Source organism: Giraffa tippelskirchi, chromosome 4 (genome assembly GCF_054371585.1).
Source record: "Giraffa tippelskirchi isolate mGirTip1 chromosome 4, T2T-mGirTip1v1.2.pri, whole genome shotgun sequence".
Classification (NCBI taxonomy): domain Eukaryota; kingdom Metazoa; phylum Chordata; class Mammalia; order Artiodactyla; family Giraffidae; genus Giraffa; species Giraffa tippelskirchi.
The window spans coordinates 64,558,705-64,580,092 of record NC_137278.1 but is presented as its reverse complement, the minus strand read 5'-3'; the positions used below and the strand labels follow the sequence as shown (position 1 = coordinate 64,580,092).

Genomic DNA, 21,388 nt, shown 5'->3' with positions numbered 1-21,388 from the left:
AAGAAATGATTCTTCAGAAAACTATAAGATAAAGCCCTGTTTTCTATGTTTGATAGTACATTTAAAGTAAACAAATATTTCAAAAAGAAGGAACAAACACCAGCTTAACTATTAGGGTGACTACATATTTGAAAACAGAATTGTGAAGAACACCTTAGTTTACTTACCTGCAACATGCTGACTATTTCAACTTTGTTGAAGAAAATAAAAGACGTAAGAGTAGAAAGAAAATTCTCTTCAAAAACTGATGGTGTAGGCAAAATGATGTCCTGAATGTACTGTACCCTGTAAGTCTGATGTATTTTTTGCCTTAGTTCAGAGTCTGTTATTGGTATAACTTCCTTAAACTTTGCAGTTTTGGTCAAGAATTCTCGGTGCCTTTTAGGCTGAGCCAAAGCAGGGTCATATTCAAGACATCCCACGACATCCATGATACACTCATCAGAAAACATAACCTCAAACAGAGTTGCCTTATTTAGGAATAAGATTCCTCTAATAATTTCATACAAATGGTGTAAGCCTTCAGTGTTTTCCAGGTTCTCACAAGCTTGGAATAGCTGCAGTAGTTTTTTAATATAGCCTTCATTTTCCAAGGCCAGAGCCAGCTTTTCCCTACGGATAGGTGAGGAGAGAACTGAGGTAACTAAGTCAGCAATCTCTTCAAGTTTATTGAGTTCACAAGTGGGTAGGTCAATCAGATGACTGGTTTCAGGCATTTCTTCAAATCGTTCTTCTTCTGATTCATCAATAAGGTCCTGTGTGACTTCCACTGATGGATCCTTACCTTGAACCTAAAAATATACAGGTACAGCTGGTTACCTTAAAATACAAAAGAATTCAAAATTTTGGAAACCAAATCACTCACCACTGAACTGAAGTAAACATACATTTTAAGGAATTAATACTAATACATTGTTAATTAAAAGTGAAATGTAGAGGGGGAACTACTACTAGCTTACAGTCAGTTATTTGAGTCTTCAGTTACTGACTGCAGATGATTTCACTTCTAAATTTCCCAACTTATAACTTGAGGTTAATTCTGATACCTAATAACCTGAATATTTCAGATAATGTGGAGTGAACTTTGCAGAAATTAACTCTTCTCTCGGTCCCCAAAATTATTATGTATAACAAAGCCCCACCCCACTGGCTTAACAAGGACATTATTGAGTTCAAACCAAATTAAAACCCAACTCCTTGTCTATTCAAGAATAAGAAAATAAGATTTCCTCAAAATACTTTGGGAAAAATATTTGCTTTTGCTCTGAGTCTGAAACTGTAAACAGACTAATAAAAAAAATCTATTATTTTAAAAACTGGCATTCATTTAACATCTGTGATAAAGCCTCCAATGGTTCTAACATCTAGATAAAAATTACACCATAATGAATAAAGAGCTGCTGTATGATTCAGGTTAACTGCTTTATGATTGAAGAAAAGCAAAGCTAACAAATTTTCTAATTACTCTAAAAGAAAAAGTTTAGAATTTGACTTTTCATAAATTTTTCTAATTCCTAATCCAATCGTGCAATAATCCTCTATTCTCCACCTTAAAACATCCTGAATATCCTAAATAGACAAAGTTCCACAAATTTCCAAATTCACCAAAGTAACACATGAAAAAAGATCTAAGAACTTAAGAGAAAAAAGTATACGGATATACTAATGCATATGTATTTTTTTTCCTTAGAGGAATGACAGTATTTCTTTTACTTCTGAGTTTTCAACAGAATATCTGGGCCTAGGGAGGATGACACATAAATTTAAGAGACACTATAAGCAACAAGGTCATAATAACAGTTCAGATAAAATGTCTTAGAAACTCAGAGGAAGGAAAATTCCTTCCAGTTCTTGGGGTGGGGGTGAGCTAAGAATATAAGGAAGGGATCATAAAAGCCATGGCATTTGAGATTTTAAGTAGACCTTCAAAGATAGGTAAGATTCAGAGGGAGAAAAAGGTACTCAAAGCGCAAGGGGAAAGAGCACAGAGCCAGAGAAATGCAAGTATAGGACATGCACATGGCAAACAGCAAAATTGAAAATGCAGAGTGAATGAAACCAGATCATGAGAAGTCAAGCTAAAACATCTGGGTTGTTCAGGGAAGTCAATGTGTAGCACTTTAGAAAGTTTACCTGGCAACAGCTGCATGAGATAAATTTGAAAATATAGGTAAAATAGGTTGTTATTCCAAAGGCTACATGAACAACTGAATTTGGACTGTGATGTTGGGGCAGATAAGGAATGGCTATAAAAGAGAAAAGGAATCGCAATGACACTACAGTTTTAAACTTGTCATTAGGAAGATCATGACTTCTTTAACAAATTGATGTGAGTTTGAGGTGTTTGAATATCCAGCTGACAACTAAACCTGTGGGCCTACTGTTGTTGTTTAGTTACTAAGTCATGTCTGTCTCTTTTGCGACCCCATGGACTGTAGTCCACCAGGCTCCTCTGTCCATGGGATTTTCCAGGCAACAATATTGGAGTGGGTTGTCATTTCCTTCTTCAGAGGATCTTCCCGACCCAGGGACTGAACCTGCATCTCCTGCTTTGGCAAGCGGATTCTGAATCATCGAGCCACATGGGAAGCCCATGGGCCTACTACTCTGGAAAAATATGACAGAAGATAGATATCTGGTATTAGGGTAACGGTTAAGGCCAGAAGACTCTAACAGTAACCAGAGAAAAGAGAATCGAAGCCTGAGGGGAAGGAAGAAGAATCCGAGGTTACAAAGAACAAAAAACAGGAAACCAGAGGAGTTAACTTACACTTCAAATGAACATGGTTTGCGTAAGTTTAAGAATAAAAGCATAGCTCTGGAACCATTAACTTGGTTATAGCATGTTTATTTCTTTGTTATCTAGTATTAACCCTTAGAAGCTTCCTCAATTCTCTCCTAAACATAACTGTGATCTGTCAATTGCACACAAACCCAAGTGTCTATCTGGATGTCTATAGTGTTGTCCACTGGGCTTCCCTCGTAGCACAGGTGGTAAAGCATCTGCTTGCAATGCAGGAGACCTGGGTTCGATCCCTGGGTCAGGAAGATCCCCTGGAGAAGGAAACGGTAACCCACTCCAGCATTCTTGCCTGGAGATCCTATGCACAGAACAGCCTGGTGGGCTACAATCCATGGGGCTGCCGAGTCAGACACGACTGAGCGACTGACACACACAGTGCTGTCCACCAGGTATTTCTGGTTCTGTCTCTTGTGGCACGTGAGTTCATTGATTCAATGAAGTTACACGGAGCTGTGTGACTTGCTTTGGCCAATAAAATGTGAACAAAAGTGCCATGTGTAACTTCTGGAAAGAGATTTTAAAAACCAGTGCCCCTGATTCGTCACTTTTCTTTCCCACTTTGCAACAACCTTGGAAATATTAAAATGAATTCTCTTATCAACTTGGGTCCCCGAGTGACTCTGCTAAGCAAAGTTCCTTCCTCTCCAATATTGGTCAAACAGCATTAAGGAAAAAAACCAAGCTTTTGTTGTGATAATCCACTGAAATTTCAGGATTTCGTTATTACAACATAAACTGTCCTTAACATTCTTAAAGTCAGTCAACTTTATGCTGAAAAGGTTCATGGTAAGTCCACATTATCAATAGCATTCTCAATGAAAATTTATATTTCCCACACATCAATCAGTCATCAGTGCCTTATAGTTACTGCTTTAAATTTTTTTCCTTTTCAATTGTCAAACACTATTTTTCCTTTAAGTCTCACAAAAGAGATCTTTTTCTCCAAGAGGCCACTGAGTATTCAACTTCCTCCAACATTCTTCTTTTCCATCTCACAACTTATATCTTCATTCACTTCCTTCATCTGTTTCAAAGAAAATGTCCCTACCATTTTCTAAGGTTAAAGGTTCCATATGTACTTCTGACTTTATGCTTTCTAAGAGCTCAAGATATTATCAATTATCTGAGCTCCGGTTTTTATAATTTCTTTCTTCCCAATGATTCTTTCTGTTCTATCATTCACCATTACCCTTAAGAAACTTAGTGCTCCTTGAGCTATCAATCTTTTTCAGAGAGGAATTCTATTTTCTCATTATAAGGAGTTAAGAAATGACCAAGAAATGTGTTTTTTATTGAAATTGTTCTTTCAAAGTCAGGAATGACCTCCCAGAACTAAAACATAATGTATGGTCTGTAGAATACAACACAGTAGCTGGGAGCAATAAACTAAATGTATACTCAGAAACACAGATAGATCTTAAAAGTATAGTACTGAGTTGTGTAGTAAAAAATTAACCTTGGGAGACCAGCAGAGTGGCCAAACATAACATTCCTTTCAACAGTGGAAAAGTTTGGGTAAAAATCAATGACAAATAGGGAGGAGAAATGATAACAGAGGGCAAAGTAATGAATAAATAGGTAATGTAATGAGAGAAATCAAGTATTAACATGGGTGCCTTAAAAAAAGCTCAGAGTAAGAGATGGTATTCTCTTAGCTCAATTATAACAGATGCCTAGAAGGCTGAAGCTATATATTTACCAAGTCTACCACTGCTACTGGGACTCAAAAATATTGGGACTCTGTCTGTAGGTCAACCAGACAGAACTGACACCACTCTGGGAGAGATTGCCATACAATATGATAAACTGGACTAATTATTAATGACTGAGTGGGATTCTACTGGTTTGGCCAAAGAAGCTTGTTCCTTCTGTAACATCTTCTGGAAAAACCAGAAATAACTTGGCCACCCCAACAGTAATGTGCCAGTATCCACTTGGACTCTTACTTTTCAGATTATATCTACTACCACACGTGTTTTAACATTGCTACTGATGATCCAACTACCTTAAGTACATAAGCCTTATGATAATACTGATATTGATGATCAAATGTACCGGAAAATTGAAGTAAAGCTCCTTAGCATGTAATGTCAATAGAAAATAACTGACATGAAGAATAAATGGACTTACTAGCTGTTAACCATCAGCTAATTTCTATACTAAAGAGTTCTCTAAGAGTTGACCATAAGGTCTTAAAACAAATTACAGTAGATGAAGGAGGGAAATGATCAGTCAAAATAGTGCAAAAAAGTAAATCATGGCTTTATAGGACAGAATAGTTTTTTCTTTAAATATATCCCTAACCCAGATTGGCTCCTCCAAATGTTAGGCATATTCATACTGATACTACTCTGTTGCATAAATGCTATACTAACTGTATGCTTTATGGTGGAGATCTTGGGCTACACAGGATCAGCTCAACATCTGGGAGTGCTAGAAACTAGAGTCAGCCACATGGGCAGTCAGCCTTCTTGTATGTTTGTTTTCTGTTTTATCTCTCCACATTCTAATGTACCTCTTTTAGATAAAATGGAAAAAATAAATCAAGAATGCATGCAAGTTGAATATGATTAAAATAATCTTACCTGACAGATTTTTTCCCAGATCTCATCACAGCCAGCTTTTTCCTGGAAACTTAGTGCCAGATCATAGTTTTCAGCTTCTGACCAAACAATTAATGTATCCTGTTTAAAAATAAAGATTTCTGTGTCATCACACCAGAAGAAGTAACTACAAAGTATAAATAAAAATCAAGCGGACAGGAAACAGCAAAGCAACGCCCTTAGATAAGTACAATTAATGTGCACTCAATTGACACCATGTAACTGAATTTTGTTATCCTTTGTAACTTTAGTATTATACTGGCAAAGAAATCATAGCTTTGACACTGAAAGTGTCAGTGAGCAATTTTCTGACACTAAAAATATTAAGATATGTTAGCAGGCTCATGTTACCAAGATAACGTTTAATCAAAAGTCTAGCACTCTTGGCCAAAGTATAGTATACACATTCAGATGTCTTTAATTATTATCTCTCCCAAAGGTTATGCTTTTGGGGAAAAACTGTCAACTCCCTTATTAAAAACTAAAGTTTGGTTTTAAATTAAAACACAAATATAAACACTAAAATCACTATGAGAACCCAAAAGAAATGGACTTTTGAAGGATACATAATGATGAAAGTTTAATATGGCTAAAAAAATGCAATTTGAGCTTATTCCAATTATCAAAACTATAATTTATGAAAACATATTAATTGTTCAGTTAACCAGCATTTATAAATATTATAGCCTGATATTAAAAAATATAAAACTAAAAGTGAGCCCCAAATTAATAAAGACAAAATTTTCAAAATGAAAACATTTTAGTACTTTGGTAGCTCTAACAAGAAAGTAAAAAATATCTTTTAATTAATCTAGGACTCAGATTAACACTTCTTTGTTGCATAACCAGGTAAAAACAACACTGAAAATCTGTGTTCTGGCTTCTTATTGGCCATGCTTCTTGGAAGGGATTATTTGCCATCGTGCTTGTGTGCTAAGGCGCTTCAGCTATGTCTGACTCTTTGCCTACCAGTCTCCTCTGTCCATGGGATTCTCCAGGCAAGAACACTGGAGTGGGTTGCCACGCCTTCTCCAAAGGATCTTCCCGATCCAGGGACTGAAACCCCGTCTCTTTTGTCTCCTGCACTGGCGCAAGAGTTCTTTAGTGTTAGCACCACCTGGAAAGCCCCTTTATTTGAGCAGACCACTCTTTGATTTAAAAACCTTTAGTTGCTCCCATCACGTACAGAAGAGGTTTTGAAATCTTTTTAAAAAATCAAGAGAGCTCTTTTTATAATCAAAATTTTACTGAGAACCTCCATTAAAAAAAATGATAAAAACAAAGCTATTCTGGTTAAAGCACTAGGGCATCTGCAGAGGGTCCATGTTCTTTCCTCAGTTTCTGAGTTTCTTAGAGCTCAACAGAAAAACAGCTGCAGAAATAGTGATCTCCAAACTTTTAAAAACTGTGTGCCTCAAATTACTTATTATTCAAGGAATATAATATTAGTAGAGCCATACATACTTTATATACATTTAATTTCATACTAAAACAGAAATTAAAAGGCTTATATAAAGCTTAAAAAGAAAAGCCATATTTTAAAAATGTTTAAACTGTTAATAGCTCCATATTATTATTACTAAGAATTTTAAGACCCAATATAGTTAGGGCATAGTATATCCATAAATGACAGGAGATACAAATCCCTATTTAATGCCATCCTTTTAATAACTCTGAATGGGGGGAGAGGGACAACTTTTTATACTATCTATTTTAATCATTGTTTTGGCTTTGTCACTTGGCCAACAGACAGATTACACTAAGAGTGTAAATCAGTTTGACAACTATCTTGTTCACTTGCACTTTCATTACTGTCTTCAACCCATTTTAAGGCACATGCACATTTTTGTTAGGGTTATGTTATTTTAGTTGGAAAATATCTGTAAATATTTATCTGCATATACAGGCTATAACAACTCATAATAGGTGGGGAACAGTCTGCATGGAAATGTTACTCTTCTCTCAGAAAACTGAAAATTGCTCAGTAATGTCTGACTCTGTGACCCCATTCTCCAGGCCAGAATACTAGAGTGGGGAGCCTTTCACTTCTCCAGGAGATCTTCTCAGCCCAGGGATCCAACACAAGTCTCCTGCATTGCAGGCGGATTCTTTACCAGCTGAGCCACCAGGGAAGCCCAAGAATACTGGAGTGGAGAAGCCTATCCCTTCTCCAGTGGATCTTCTTGACCCAGGAATTGAACCAGGGTCTCCTGCACTGCTGGTGGATTCTTTAAAAGTTGAGCTACCAGGGAATCCCCTTCTCTCAGAATACCATGCTTGTTTTTGATTCTTCACCATGTGATTTCATTAAGTATTAGCAAAATTCAACTTTTGATAAACAGGTTTCTTCTCCAATGATTCATACTGTGCATTCCAATTTGGAGATCACTAGTATGGCAGAATGAATGAAATTCAAAATCCTTTCTTTATCCAGGTATTCAATAAACCTTCCATTCTGGTTCCAATCTATCTTCCGAGAAGTCCCAAGTAAGCAACAAAGTCTGAATTAAAATGACGCAGTATCTTTCTTCTTAACCATTTTCTTTTGTTCTTTTTTTCCCATCCCATCCTTAACAGTAAACTGTAACCCATAAGCAAATCAAAATCCTAGAAACTAAATAGGATTTATATTCAGAATTGTTTTCAATGCAAGGGGGACTGACCTCAGGAGATCAGTAAAAAATATAGATTCCCATGCTTTTTCCCTGGATACAGGTCTGGAGTAAGTCCAAGAATCCTTATTTTTAACAAGGATCTCAGGTAATTCTTTGGATAAGTCAAATTTGAGAACATGACCTAAGTATTTCACCAGTTGGTTAACAGAGAAAAGGGAAATGCTGTCAGAGTAGACACCTTCCATCTCTACGTTGTTGTTGTTCAAATGATGACAAAATCCATCTTTCCTTCTCTCTCTCTTCTGTATCTTACTGAATCGGTAAAGTATCCGTTAAGAAGGACTATTTAGAACTGCTTATTCGTCAAAGTTGCTAGGTAAGGGAACATATATAGAGAATATTTATACTAGAATTAAGTGTCAAATGGCACAAAAAGCCAAAAAGCCTAAACTGGGTCAAGCCCAATTTTTCATAGTAGAGTCTGTTTTCAATCACTGTACTTTGAGATCTTTCATTTTTTTTCCTAATTAGTGTGTGGCACATGTATCTTTGGGATGTTATTAATGTCTCTGTTTAAACCAAGGAAAGCATAGTTTTCCTCTACTAACGAAAACACTTAATCACCACTATATCCCTATGGAAGTCAGATTTTTTTTTTTTTGGAAGCCAGATTTAAAATGAGCTTTAAAATTATATTTGGTCTGATTGTGTAAAAAAGAAAGAAGAAGAAAAAATAAAGGTGATTATGTTCAAGCCCAGCATGGGAGTAAGAGATGAGCTAGAGAAACCTGACAATTTAGCCTCTACTAAATCAGGTTTTCACAATGTAGTTTTATTATGAGAAAAAGTTATTTTCAATCTTATATATTAAAAACACATTCTTGAGCCAAATACTGTTTAGAGGTTCTTAATCCAGAGTCTACAGACACCTTAAAATTTTATCTAAAACCTGATACATAACATCTTCTTTGGGGAAAAGGTTTCCAATTTTTATATATTTGCAAAGAAATCTATGATACATTTTTAAAGGGTCTAACAAACCAATGAATTATGTTTCAGTTCTCTTCCTTGGTACTGATCCACTTCATTAACATGAATAAAATCTACCCATAAAATATTTGAGATCTTACTGCTTGCCAGACTAACCCTATCTTTGCTCCCAATGACTTTGACAAAATCGATACAGGAAGAGCCAATGTTTTACAAAAGGAATACTAATTTTTTTTAAAAAAAGGAAAACAGATTACTATATTTACAGAATTCCATTTGCAGGTTCAAAATCAATGGAAGCCTGAAAATCAGTGAGATTAACCAGAAAATGCCACATATAAACTCTCTGTTGTTGTTCAGCCACTAATTCCTGTCCGACTCTTTTGCGACCCCATGGACTGTAGCCTGGCTCCTCTGTGCAGGATTTCCAGGCAAAAATACTGGAGTGGGTTGCCATTTCCTTCTCCGGGGGATCTTTCTGACCCAGGGATTGAACCTGCATCCTTGCAATGGATGGTGGATTCTTTACCACTGAGTTACCCGGGAAGCCCTTGAAGTTTTTAACAATAGTTGGCCTAAATGCTTTCTCAGATTTTTAAATCTATGCAAAGTATTACATACAGTATGGTATAACATATAGTCCAAGACAGACATGATGACACTACTTATAGTAGTAGTGTCTTATCGTCTCAAAATCTGATATATTTGGGTACAATGGGAATAACCCTGAACTAGATCGAGGACCTGGCAGCACCACCCCCAGTTTCACTGTCCACTATTTCTATGACTTTCAGCAAAGTATTTAACTTCTTTGATTGTCTTTCCTTTCTGGAAAGGAGGAAAATGCTGCCTACATAAGGATTATTATAAGATGACCATGAATACAGTCATCTTACTGTGCTTATGTGTCAGGTACTGTGCTAAAGCAATTTTCACATATTTCCATTTAAAAAGTGAGGTTGAGAGAAAATTTGCTCAAAATCATAAAGATAGAAATAATGGAATTAAAAAGTTAAAGAGTATCCATGAAACTCTAAACCCATGTTTCTATCACTATGCCCCACAAGAAATGTGAACTAATTCTAAAAGATGGCAAAATAAACTTGCTTCCCATGCATCCCTCCTGTGGCATTATAAGAAACAAGTGAAGTGAAAGTGTTAGTTGCTCAGTCATGTCCCACTCTCTGGACTCTCTGTGACCCCAGGGACTGGGGCCTGCCAGGCTCCTCTGTCCACGGAATTCTCCAGGGAAGAATACTGGAATGGGTTGCTGCTTCCTTCCCCAGAGGATCTTCCCAAACCAGGGACTGAACCTGCATATCTGGCATTGCCAGCAGTTCCTTTGAGCCACCAGTGAAGAAAGGAAATAAGAGAAATAAAAAGGACCCTAAATAAGAAAGACTTCTCCACATGATATCCAGATTCCTCCTTGGTTCCATTCCAGACCACTACCCAATCACTCTGCCTCATGTTTCCTACCTAATCATTCATGTCCTCTACTTATACACTCGATTTACAGTTCCAAGAGCAGACTGGATTCTACTCATTACAAATTCATGCAGTTATTTTAATGCAGCATTCAAAATTTTATCAACCTCTTTCCCTCTCACTCATTAGTCCATTCCTCATAATGGTTCTTAGGCTAAACCTCAACATCCTCAATTTTATTGGATTATTTTCACAATAAGATTATTTTCATTTCTATCTTCATTTCAGCGAACATTCTTCTAACCAAAATCTAGAATAATCTCAAGTCTTTCTCTTGAAAGGATATGAAACAGCACTTGCTGCCTGACTGGCCCTTCTTTCCTTACCAATTATATTTTCTCTTGGTTTGAAGACAACATATTTTCCTGATCCTCTATTCTTCCAATTGCTTATTCCTTCTTCTTCACTGTATCTTCCTTATTCCTGATTACCAAACGTCTAATCCTGCAGTATGCCGTCAATTCTATCTTCACGTGTATCTCAAATCTATCCACCCCTCCTCTTTCCATCTCTACTACCATTACCCTAACTGGATTCAACGTTCTCTCTAGCTTACTAGACTCTGCTGCGCTCTCTCAGTCTCCCAGTTATTGCTTGTCTTCAATTGTACAGACTGATGTTACTATTTTGGATCATGTCATTTCTATGCTGAAAACTCTTCAAGAGCTTCAACTGCACTTTAAAAATCCAAATTACTGATAGTAACCAAACCACAAACAGCTCTCAAACATTACTGGATGAATGAGTAAATGTGGACAGTTTAACAAGACTCAGCCTTAAGCTCTGTTCTTTTCTCTATATCTACTCTCTCAAAGGCAATCTCCTCTTGCAGCTAAAAATAACATTCAATGATTTTCAAATCAGAATCTCCTACACCAAACTCTTACTCTATCTCTAGTCCCAGGCATTTAATTTTCAGACCTATTCATTTTACTCACGTCAAAGCCGAAATGAAAATAAGGCACAGAACAAAGTGCAGTTTGCTACCACTTATGCCAATAAAAGGGAGAATTTTATGTAGATAATTGCATGCATATTTGTTTACATATGCATAAAACCTCTAGCAAGATATCCAAGAAACTGGTAACACTGGTGGCCTCTAGTAAAGGAAACTGTATGGACAGAATCCAGAGTAGGAGAGACTTCACGGATACTTCCTTATTTTTAACATGAATGTATTACCTATTCAAAATAAAAAACAATTAAAAAAAAATAAGCACATAACCATATGATAAATGTAAACCTGCTTTCTTCTCAACTTCCCAGTTTCTGGAGAGAACCATCAATTCCATGGCCCCAAAACTCAACACCACTAGTAACCTTTGATTCCCTTTAAAAAAAAAATTTTTTTTTGTGGTAAAAATTTTTTAATTGGAGGATAATTACTTTATAATGTTGTGTTGATTTCTGCCGTACAAAAACGTGAATGAGTCAGTTCTCTTCCATTTTTAATCATTACTCAAATTTTCCAGCACTTTCTTGAAAACACACTGAAGTTCTGTTTCTTCTTTTCCAATTCCACTTATACACTTGAACAGACTTTCATTTTCTTGATCTTAATTACTGCAAAGGTCTTGCTACCTAAAGCTCTTCTGCTTCCCTCCCTATCCCCAATTCAATATTAATAACATCGCCACACTGAGTTCCTAAACAGAGTATTACTTTCACATTAGGCTCCTACTCAAGAAACTATAATGGCTCCCTTTTGTTTAGCAAACCAAGCTCTCATATAAGAAACCTCTGCTGCAAAGAGGCTTAATAATACCTCTTGTATCAGGTGTACTATTTCCTTCTCTATCACAGTTCCTTCAACAGACACCACCAAGGAGGAGTGAAGATTTTCTCAATGATTCTGGCTCAAATCAGTCTCTCCTTCCTCTTATTTTCTACCACTCAAGTCTCTGGAATAAAGTTACTTTTCATAGTATTTTGTGTTGGTGCATACCTGCTGTATAACCTCAGTTAAAAAACTTTGAACTTTCTGTGCCTTAGTTGCCTTATCTGTGAAATGCTTTCATGCGCTCTCAAGGAAGACTGGGTTAAAGCATTTTATTAGCTATTTTATTATAATTCTGTAATTGTTTCACTTGTTGTGTCTTGTCTCCCAATAAGACCCAGGATGAAGACTTTATACATCTCTCCCAAACCCAATTAACACAAAAGTATGTTCAATATACAAAGTATACACCCTATGATTCTGCTTCTGATTTAGTCAAGATCAAGTGAAACTGATTCTAAATAACTTACAATTTTGACACAGGTATCAGGCACTATATTTTGTGTCACCCTGTATAATCATTGTCTTTTCCTTCTAATGTGTTTATTTAAACACTTTACAAGTTTATGTGCTACTTAAGGTTAAGTATATTTTCTTCCCATTAACTACTTCAATATTGCCCATAGTAAGCAAAGAAAGTGTCATGAATCAGTGATTCCTTATTGAGTCATTCAACATTAAACTCAACTCAATCTAACTCATTTTGAGCCCATAATTCAGTACTTAGCTCATTTTAGAACTGTAATGTTAAAAGAAGAATGTTAAATATTCCTCTCTGTATTTATTCAATGTACTTTAATGTAGCAAAATATCCTATAACTATGAATGTCTCTTTAACTCACTGAAGGTATTTCTTTTTTAATTAAAAATCCACTAATGGAGGACTTCCCTGCTGGTCTTGTGGTTAAAATTCCACACTTCTAATACAGGGAGCATGGGTTTGATCCCTGGTCAGAGAACTAAGATCCCACATGCCACAAAGCATAGCCAAAGACATAAAAATACCAAAAACTCCCATTAATGATCAATATATTTCATATAAATTTTGGAAACAAGGGGCTTCCCACGTAGTGCTAGAGGTAAAGAACCCGCCTGCCAATGCAGGAGATATTAAGAGACATGGGTTTGATCCCTGGGTCAGCAAGATTCCCTGGGCACAGCAACTCACTCCAGTATTCTTGCCTGGAGAATTCAATGGACAGAGGAGCTGGGCCAGCTACAGTCCATGGGGTTGCAGAGTCGGACACGACTGAAGTGACTTAGCAAGCATGCAATTTTCTAGGCTAATTTATTGAATACTCAAACAATAACATTAAAAAAAAAAGATAATTCTAATGAACATAGAAAAATATTAATGTACTTGGAAATCCCAATTTGCGTTAACTTGTTAAAAAGGCAAACGAAACAAGATCTGGTGAAACAAACAAACGTAACATAACCCTTATATAGTTTTTTGATTTCTATTAGAAAAGTATAGCTAATTTAAACAAATATAATTACACAATTGACCCCATCTTCAAAGGTTTTTCATTCTTATAAACAAAGCTTTTCCCGAGTATTCTTACTGCCAAAGAGTTCTTAAGCTTTATTAGTAAAAGTACTAAATTATTAGTACTTTAATGTTATTTAGTAAAATTATTAAATTTTCAATGAAGGAAAATATTTTTTAAAAAGTCCTAATGGTATATTATTTAAGTGTGATTAATTACAAAAACTACTCCTCTAATGGCATTAAAAAAATTTTTTTTAAGTAAAGATCGCTCTCCTGCATTATTTAAATTTTCTAGCAGAGCAACAGGACACACAAAATTATGTCCCAAAGTTTCTAAAAATATTGACAGAACCACTGTGTAATTCTGAACTAATGATGATGGACTATTTTATACACAAACCTCCACCATAAGGGGATCTTTTCAGTTAAAACAACTAAAGGATTTCGTATACAATTTGAGAAGACTCCATAATATAACTAATTTGCAGGGAGTCATACTTAAGAAAACAGTTCCTGAAAATTTTATATTTATGCAGGTGGAAAAGAAAATGATTACAAAATATTAGTATGTATTTCCCCACAAAGCAAGCAAGCAAATAAACAAAAAAACAAACTCAAAGTGGCTATCTGGTATAAGTCAGTATAAAGACAGAGAGTAACCATCTGACTAGCTGACTTAAAAGAAATATCTTCAGGGTTCAATACAGAACAAATGTCTGATTCTCTATCAAAAAAATCCATAGTAGTTTATAAGCAGAAAAAAAAACTATTACTTGAATATTAAAAATTCAAAAATATTTCAAATTACTGATTAAGAATGTATTGTATACACAAAATAATTGTTTAACAGTAAGACTTTTACTAACAATGCACTGTGCAATAGACATATAATTTCATTTCTCCAACTGTAAAGTATTTGTTTCTGAGCATCAAAATTTTCACTGATCTTGAAGAGAGTAGGCATTGATGATATAAATATGATGATCTTTTCCTTCAAGTTATTTATTTTTTCCTTTAAAAACCTCTGCCATATTCACTTTACACACTGCACACACACACACAAAATACACTGGAAAATTATCTTTTCCTCCAAAAATCTCTGCCATATTCACTTTACACATCAAACACACTAAAAATTGGTAATAATCCAAATTTCTAACAACAGGTGTATATCATACAGTGTTTTTTAAAAAAGCCCAACTAGATCTGCATTGTTAACATGAACAAATCTTCAAAATAGCGCTGAGAGTGAAAAATGAAAGCTGCAGAGTACATGTAAGAATACGGGATCAATTATGCAAAGTTTAAAACAAACAAAAGACTACATAATATTTATGGATACATACATATGCAGAAAAGGTATAAAAGCATGTACAGAAATAATACACATCAATTTCAGAATAGTGGTTACCTATAGGGAGGATGGAGAACGGATAGAATGAAATGGGTACAAAGAGAGTTTTAATTCTATCCACAATGTTCAACACTACAAAAAGATTTCAAACAGGTATGGTAAAATGTTAACATTGTTAAATTTGGAGGTGTTACACAGACGCCCATTATTCTCTGTACTTTTCAATTCTGAAATTTTTCATAATAAAAAAGAAAACATTCACAGAATAAAGGAAAAGTTGAATCACTGCTGCCATTTCCAGATTAGATAATTAGGCACACTAATACACAACACAGATTTTCTTTTCCCAGGTAAGACAATAAATATTAACAGAAAACATTACATAATAAGCAGGGTACACTTCATAAAATATCCATTGGTTATTATATTAAAAATATACAACAATTAAAGAACAGGATGTTAAGTGCTTCTACTTCAAAAGTTTTACCTCTGTATGAGTCAAAGGATCTACTTTCACACCACAAACATGCTTTCCTTGCCTTAAAGAGTACCCCTACGAATTTTCTTTTATGCCATTTCCTTTAACTGTGATTGAGAATAAAAGACTTAGTGTACAGTGTATAGAAGATACCTGGCTGGCTGCAGTTAAGTAAGACTAATGAACACATTGTATTCTACTGAAAACTAACAGTGGCTCAATTCAAAGATAATAAATTACTGCCAGTACAAAAGCTTTCACTTTTCAGTTTGAAACTTTTAATCTGCAAGGAAAATACAGAGTATGTAACTTTGTTTACCAAACAAATGTTTTTTTCTTGTCAGGAAAGCTTTCCCATTCTTTGTCTGATTAATACTTCCTTGATCACAGATGAAGTCTTTCAAATTAAAGATAAACAACTACTTGCCTGCTGTTTTTGATATGCAGTGTTTGGATTTATCTTTGATTCCAAGAGTAGTGATCCTGAAAGTTAAAAAAATAGTATTTATAAGTTTCAACTTATAAAACCCTGAATAAAACATCAGAATACACATTAAAAAAACAACTTTTTTCCTCCCCCAGCAAGACATCTGAAGTAATCAAATTTACTCCAGTTTACATTTTTCTCTCAAGATCTGGACTTTGCATTAGAACATATCATTCTATCCCCATAATACTCTTAAGGGAAAAAAAATCCATCTAAGACCAACATTAAGACCAAGAATATACAGAGACTAGATGACTTATAGTTTTATTGAAATGAAAATTTTTAAGGTCTAAATGACCACCTGAAACCAAATTCTTTTTAACAAAGTTATTTTTATTGCATTTCCAGTTTAACAAATAAAACAAATTACAAAGTACCACAACAGGGATCTAAATACTTTGCACACAAATTACAGAACTGCATTTATCCTTTTCTCTTTAAGAACCAGGACACCTCATGTAAAAATAAATGTCTATGATTATTTTAAAGAAAAGGTGCACGAGTACAAGTTGTGTGGAAAATGAACCGAAGACTACTATTCTTTTATCTGCACGTTATCAGCTGCTCAAATCCAGCGATCAGATTACAGTTAGGAAGGTGTTTTCATTAAGGCTGTACATTTTATCATTTAAAAATATTTCACATAAGACTCGTACAATAAATCAAGGAATACAAGTTTACAGTCTGGTCTGCTGTCCTAACTTGTTTAAGTTGTAAAGTATTCACTTGTTCACAGCACCCTCTACAAAGATAGCCTGGAGGGATCCCAAACTGAAGATGTATGTGCTTGTGAGTGCATGTGCCGTGGCAACAATCTGCAATAACCCCAGGAAAAAGGCGTCTTTTGGTTTTCCCCAGCACCTGTCGACTGTGGCAACTGGAGCTTGTTAGTAAAATCAGTTAAAAAAAAAAAAAAGAAAGTAAAGTTTCATTAATTTTTTTGTACCAGAGATATAATGTGTAAGAAAATAAAGGGGGACGGGGAGGGTCAGAAGGAGAGCACTAAATTGTTTTTCATTACTTCCTCCCTTCCCTCCCACACTCTCCCCGCTTCTTTAAGAGGCCAGACTGCAGAGGAAGGGCTCAAGTGTTTAATAAGGCTAGCAAGAGGAGGAACAGAGGTCCGACTGAGGGTAAATCCCGACAAAGTAGTTTGTTTTTACCTTACTGAAGTGAAGACACAAAACCAATGCGCTGTTCCAAGTGGCTGGCAGTAACAGTACTCGGCTCAGGGCCTAAACCCCAGGCTGTGCCCAAACAGGAGGCATTGTCCCCTATCCTACGGTTCCAATAACCTTACCGTCGGACTCTGCCCGAACCAGCAGCGACATTCCCTTGAGCTCCTCCACATAGGTAGAGGAGACGTGCCCGGTGCCTCGGTCGTCCCATTGCCGGTCTTCGTTCAGGGTATAGACCTTCACTCGCCGCCGCGTATCCGACATGGTGACTGTTGTCCCCCCTGTTCCAGCCGCCGCCTCCTTGCTCACCTCCTTTACGCCCCTCACTCTTGAAAGACGGTAGCGGCGGTGGCGGCAGCGGCGGTGGCGGCGGCTCCGGAGAGGCCCGAGTTCACCATGGCTCCCAGGTTCAGCCGCGGGAAAGGGCAACAGCAGCCACTGAGACCTTGCCGTCCAGATTCCCAGTTACCTCTCACTTCACCCCCGAACGCACCCACCCTCCCCACCCTTTACCCCCCAGAGCTCGCTCGCTCTCCCACCGCCGCCGCCGCCGCCGCGGTAACTACTAAAGGCCCGCCATCTTGTAACCCGATTCTCTCTGCCTTTCTCTTCCTCCTCCAGCAGGTTCGCACGGGCTGTCCTAGCAGGGGCTACGGCGGCCGACGAGTCCAACGTGTGACGCCTCCGTTTCTGCACGCGTTACCCCGGTTGGCCGTGCTCAGTATTCTCGCGAGGCAGGGTCGTGGAGTGAGGTGGGTGGGTCTAAGTGCGATTTCCTCCTCTTTCGGCTCCGCCTGCAGGCGTGGGCTCTCGGCTAGGTGGGCGGTTCTCGCGAGCTCCGGGTCTCCGCTAGTGCCGCGAGACTCTTCTTTGGACTGGCGGCGAGAGCGGAGTGGTGGTTTCGCCTTCGTGCGGTTTGTTGTGGCTGCGCCCGGCGTGTGAGGAGCCGTGGGATCCAGCTCTATGGAAAAAACGAAGCAAGCCTGGGAGGTACGCATCCTTGGACGGGACTCACCCTGAGCAGAAGGGAAGGAAATGTGCTCGCACTCCATAATAGAAGCTCGCCCTTTCAGCCTTTGAGAGAAAAATAGTTTAAACCTCTTTCTGTGAAGACGTTAGCCCTTTAATGCTACCCGAAACCCTCTAAAACTCGCTAAGGAGTCTGCTACAGTTAAGCATCTCCTCAGGAAGTGTTCTGTGGATCTCCAGGAGATTATAACATCGTACAAAAGTGCATTGACAATTTATTTCCTCGTTCAGGCGTTTTACCGTCAGGCTTTTGGTAGCTGGCATACTTTCCGCTTCTTGAAGACAGTGTCCTTCCTGCGATGGTAATCTCGGAATATAAGTCTTAAGATAAGTTTGGGCAAGTGGCGGGGAACTGCCTTGCTAACACATCTAAGAGCACTGTTTCCATATCTTTGAGTGTCTCCTGCTGGCATTTCTAGCGTTCTCTCTCGGGAGGTCTTCCGCACTGAATAAGCGAGGGAGCAATTCTCTGGACGTTCACGTCGGTTGTCACACATCACATTAATTATCAGACACTGCGCGGTAGATACGAGCCATGCGCTGTATTGTTTGTCAGTCGCTCTTCGTTCTTGGTAGATTCTTTTTGTTCGTTTTTAAAGACAGTGTCAGCTTGTTCTGCCACCAGCTCTTGACAACCCTTTAGTTAGAAGGGTGAAAATCAAGCGAGATGGACACGTTTTACACTGCGGCGCATCTTGGGAGTTGTACGCATTCCTTACCAATGGTGTTGTCAAAACGTGCTTCTATTTTGACCAAATCTTGTGTGTACACCCAGCATGCGAACTGACACGTGACATGCTTATACAGAGTAGGCTCCTGATGAAAAATAAATTCTCATTTCAGAATCTGGCTACATAGGGTTTTCTTTTAATCTAAAGAGAACCTAAGAAAAGACACTTGAATTTAAGTAGTTATATATGTTGGGCATTTCCTAGGTGGCGCAGGGGTAAAGAATTGCAGGAGATGAGATGCAGGTTCGATTCCTGGGTGGGGAAGATCCTGTGGCGAAGGAAATGGCAACCCACTCTAGTTATTCTTGCCCGGGAAAACCCCAGGAACAGAGAAGCCTGATCGGTTACAGTCCATGGGGTCACAGAAGAGTCTGAAATGACTTAGTGACTGAGCACAGATGCATGCAATATATGTAGCAATAGAGCACATTAATTGCTGTGACTAATGTGCACAAAATGCATTTTGAGCCCAGAGAAAATAACATCTCTATCTCAGGTCAGAGAAGGCTTCACACAGGTAACTTTTGGACCTGATGTTAGAGGATCCCTGAGTGGAAGTTTGGCTTGAAAGGTGTTTAAGGCTGTGGGGACCAGGTGAACAAAGTCATAATGTGTTACTGGCCTAAAAGAATTTATGAGCAAGTTATGTATTAATGTTAAGAGAATGAGAACTATATACAAGTCACTTTGATACCATATGTTAAGAGCTTAATATCCTATAAAGAAGATCTACCTGTGGAAAAAGTTGAAATCACAAGAGTCATTTCCTGTATTTATTCAGTCATTCAACAAACACTCATTGAATGTATACTATGTGCTAGACACTGTTCTATTCAGTGAATAAATAGAAGAAAAATTCCTCTTTTCATGGTGCTTCCATTCTGGTGTTGTTGTTTAGTCCCTCAATTGCGTCCAACTCTTTGCAACTCCATTGACTGTAGCCCGCCAGGTTCCTCTGACCATGGGATTTCCCAGGCAAGAATACTGGAGTAGGATGCCATTTCCTTCACCAGGAGATCTTACCCAACCAGGGATCAAATCTCCTGCATTGCAGGTGGATTCTTCACCACTGAGCTACCAGGGAAGCCCACATTCTAGTGTAGGAAGACAAACAAATCTATGCTAGATACTGGTAAATGTTTTGACCAAAGGGAAAAAAAAATAGATTAGCAGACAGTGAGTGAGTTTGGGAAGGGTAATGATGTTCATTGAGGGAGGCATTCTGCTATGCATTTCCCTGGGGGCAGAGAGAGCTGGAAAACAGCAACTGCAAGTACAAAGCCTTGAAGCTGTAGCATGCTTAGTGAGTGAGAGGAATAGCAAGGAAACCAGTGTGATTGGAGTGGAGTGAGAAAGGGGGAAAATGGTGGGAAGTAAAGTTAGGAGTGGGAGAGAGGCCATTCTGGGGCCTTGGATTTTACTTTGAATGAGTTGCAAATTCACTGGGGAGTTTTGAACTAAGGAATGAAATGATCTGAGCAGTGTTTCAAAGCATTGCTTCCATCTTCCCTATAGTATCCCTTTTCTGCTATACTCCTCAGGATCTGAAATAGGGAACAGAGAAATAGGGAACAGAGTTAAACGCTTGGGACTCATCTCTGCCTCTTGTTGGATCCTCTGGCCCCGGTTCTGTTTCTTTCTTGTTCTAGGTCACAGGGGTTCTCTCTCTCTTCTGCAACTGGCTGACCTCTAACATTGGTAAGATCCAGGACAAGCATACAAATGGAAGACCGTATACTATCTGTCTGAAGATTTTAATTTTTTAAATCAATCTATTAAATAAAAACATATTTTCTTTTCCTACCTTTGGCATGCCTTGAGAAATATATATTCATATGGTCTGGAAACTAGATTCAAATCTAGAATTCTTGAACTCTTCAGAGTTCCACCTTCTCCCTTTGGCCCTTGAAGTCCTTAGCCTGCCTTCTCTCTCACAGTTCAGCTCTCACCTGCACTTTGACAGCTCTCATGTGCACAAATAGGATACCCTAGCCTTTTGTCCAGATTCTGTGTTTGCACTCCCTGAATGTAATTACCCTTGGCTGCTCCTCAAGAGGACAGAATTTGGGAAGAGGACTGTGCAGACCCTGGGAGGAAGCTTGGCCTTTGGGACAAGGAATTCCACAGTGCCCAGAGCATTATCTGGAAAAGAAAGAGTGGATTCCAGCTGGACACATCCGTTGGTTTCATTGATTTCTCATCCCATGGAGCACGGACAGAGGGCCAGAGCAAGATTCTTGAAAATATACTGAGGGCAGTAATGCGCTGCAACACTGTTTTTCCCAGCAAAAATTTTTTTTAGGAGGGTTCAACCCCAAAGGCTAAGATAGATAGGTATCTTTATCTATATATGTAACATTTAC

The 21,388-nt window shown here is 37.8% G+C and overlaps 1 protein-coding gene across 9 annotated transcripts in view; it reads right to left on the bottom strand.

Annotated features, from left to right (window-relative positions):
• PPP4R3B (protein phosphatase 4 regulatory subunit 3B) overlaps positions 1–17,878 on the bottom strand; it is a 49,241-nt gene extending 31,363 nt beyond the window's left edge. For 5 of the 9 annotated variants that reach the window (XM_081589517.1, XM_081589519.1, XM_081589521.1 and 2 more), the window contains exons 1-4: positions 17,388–17,878; positions 16,028–16,083; positions 5,389–5,487; positions 168–791 (exon numbers count right to left, since the gene is read on the bottom strand). In XM_081589517.1, the coding sequence (XP_081445643.1) occupies positions 168–791; positions 5,389–5,487; positions 16,028–16,083; positions 17,388–17,529 (921 nt within the window). In that variant the 5' untranslated portion in view covers positions 17,530–17,878. Of the gene's footprint in view, positions 1–167; positions 792–5,388; positions 5,488–16,027; positions 16,084–17,250 lie in introns of all 9 variants that reach the window. The other 4 variants (XM_081589523.1, XM_081589525.1, XM_081589524.1 and 1 more) reach the window with 1 other exon arrangement.
• Positions 17,879–21,388: the final 3,510 nt, after the last annotated feature.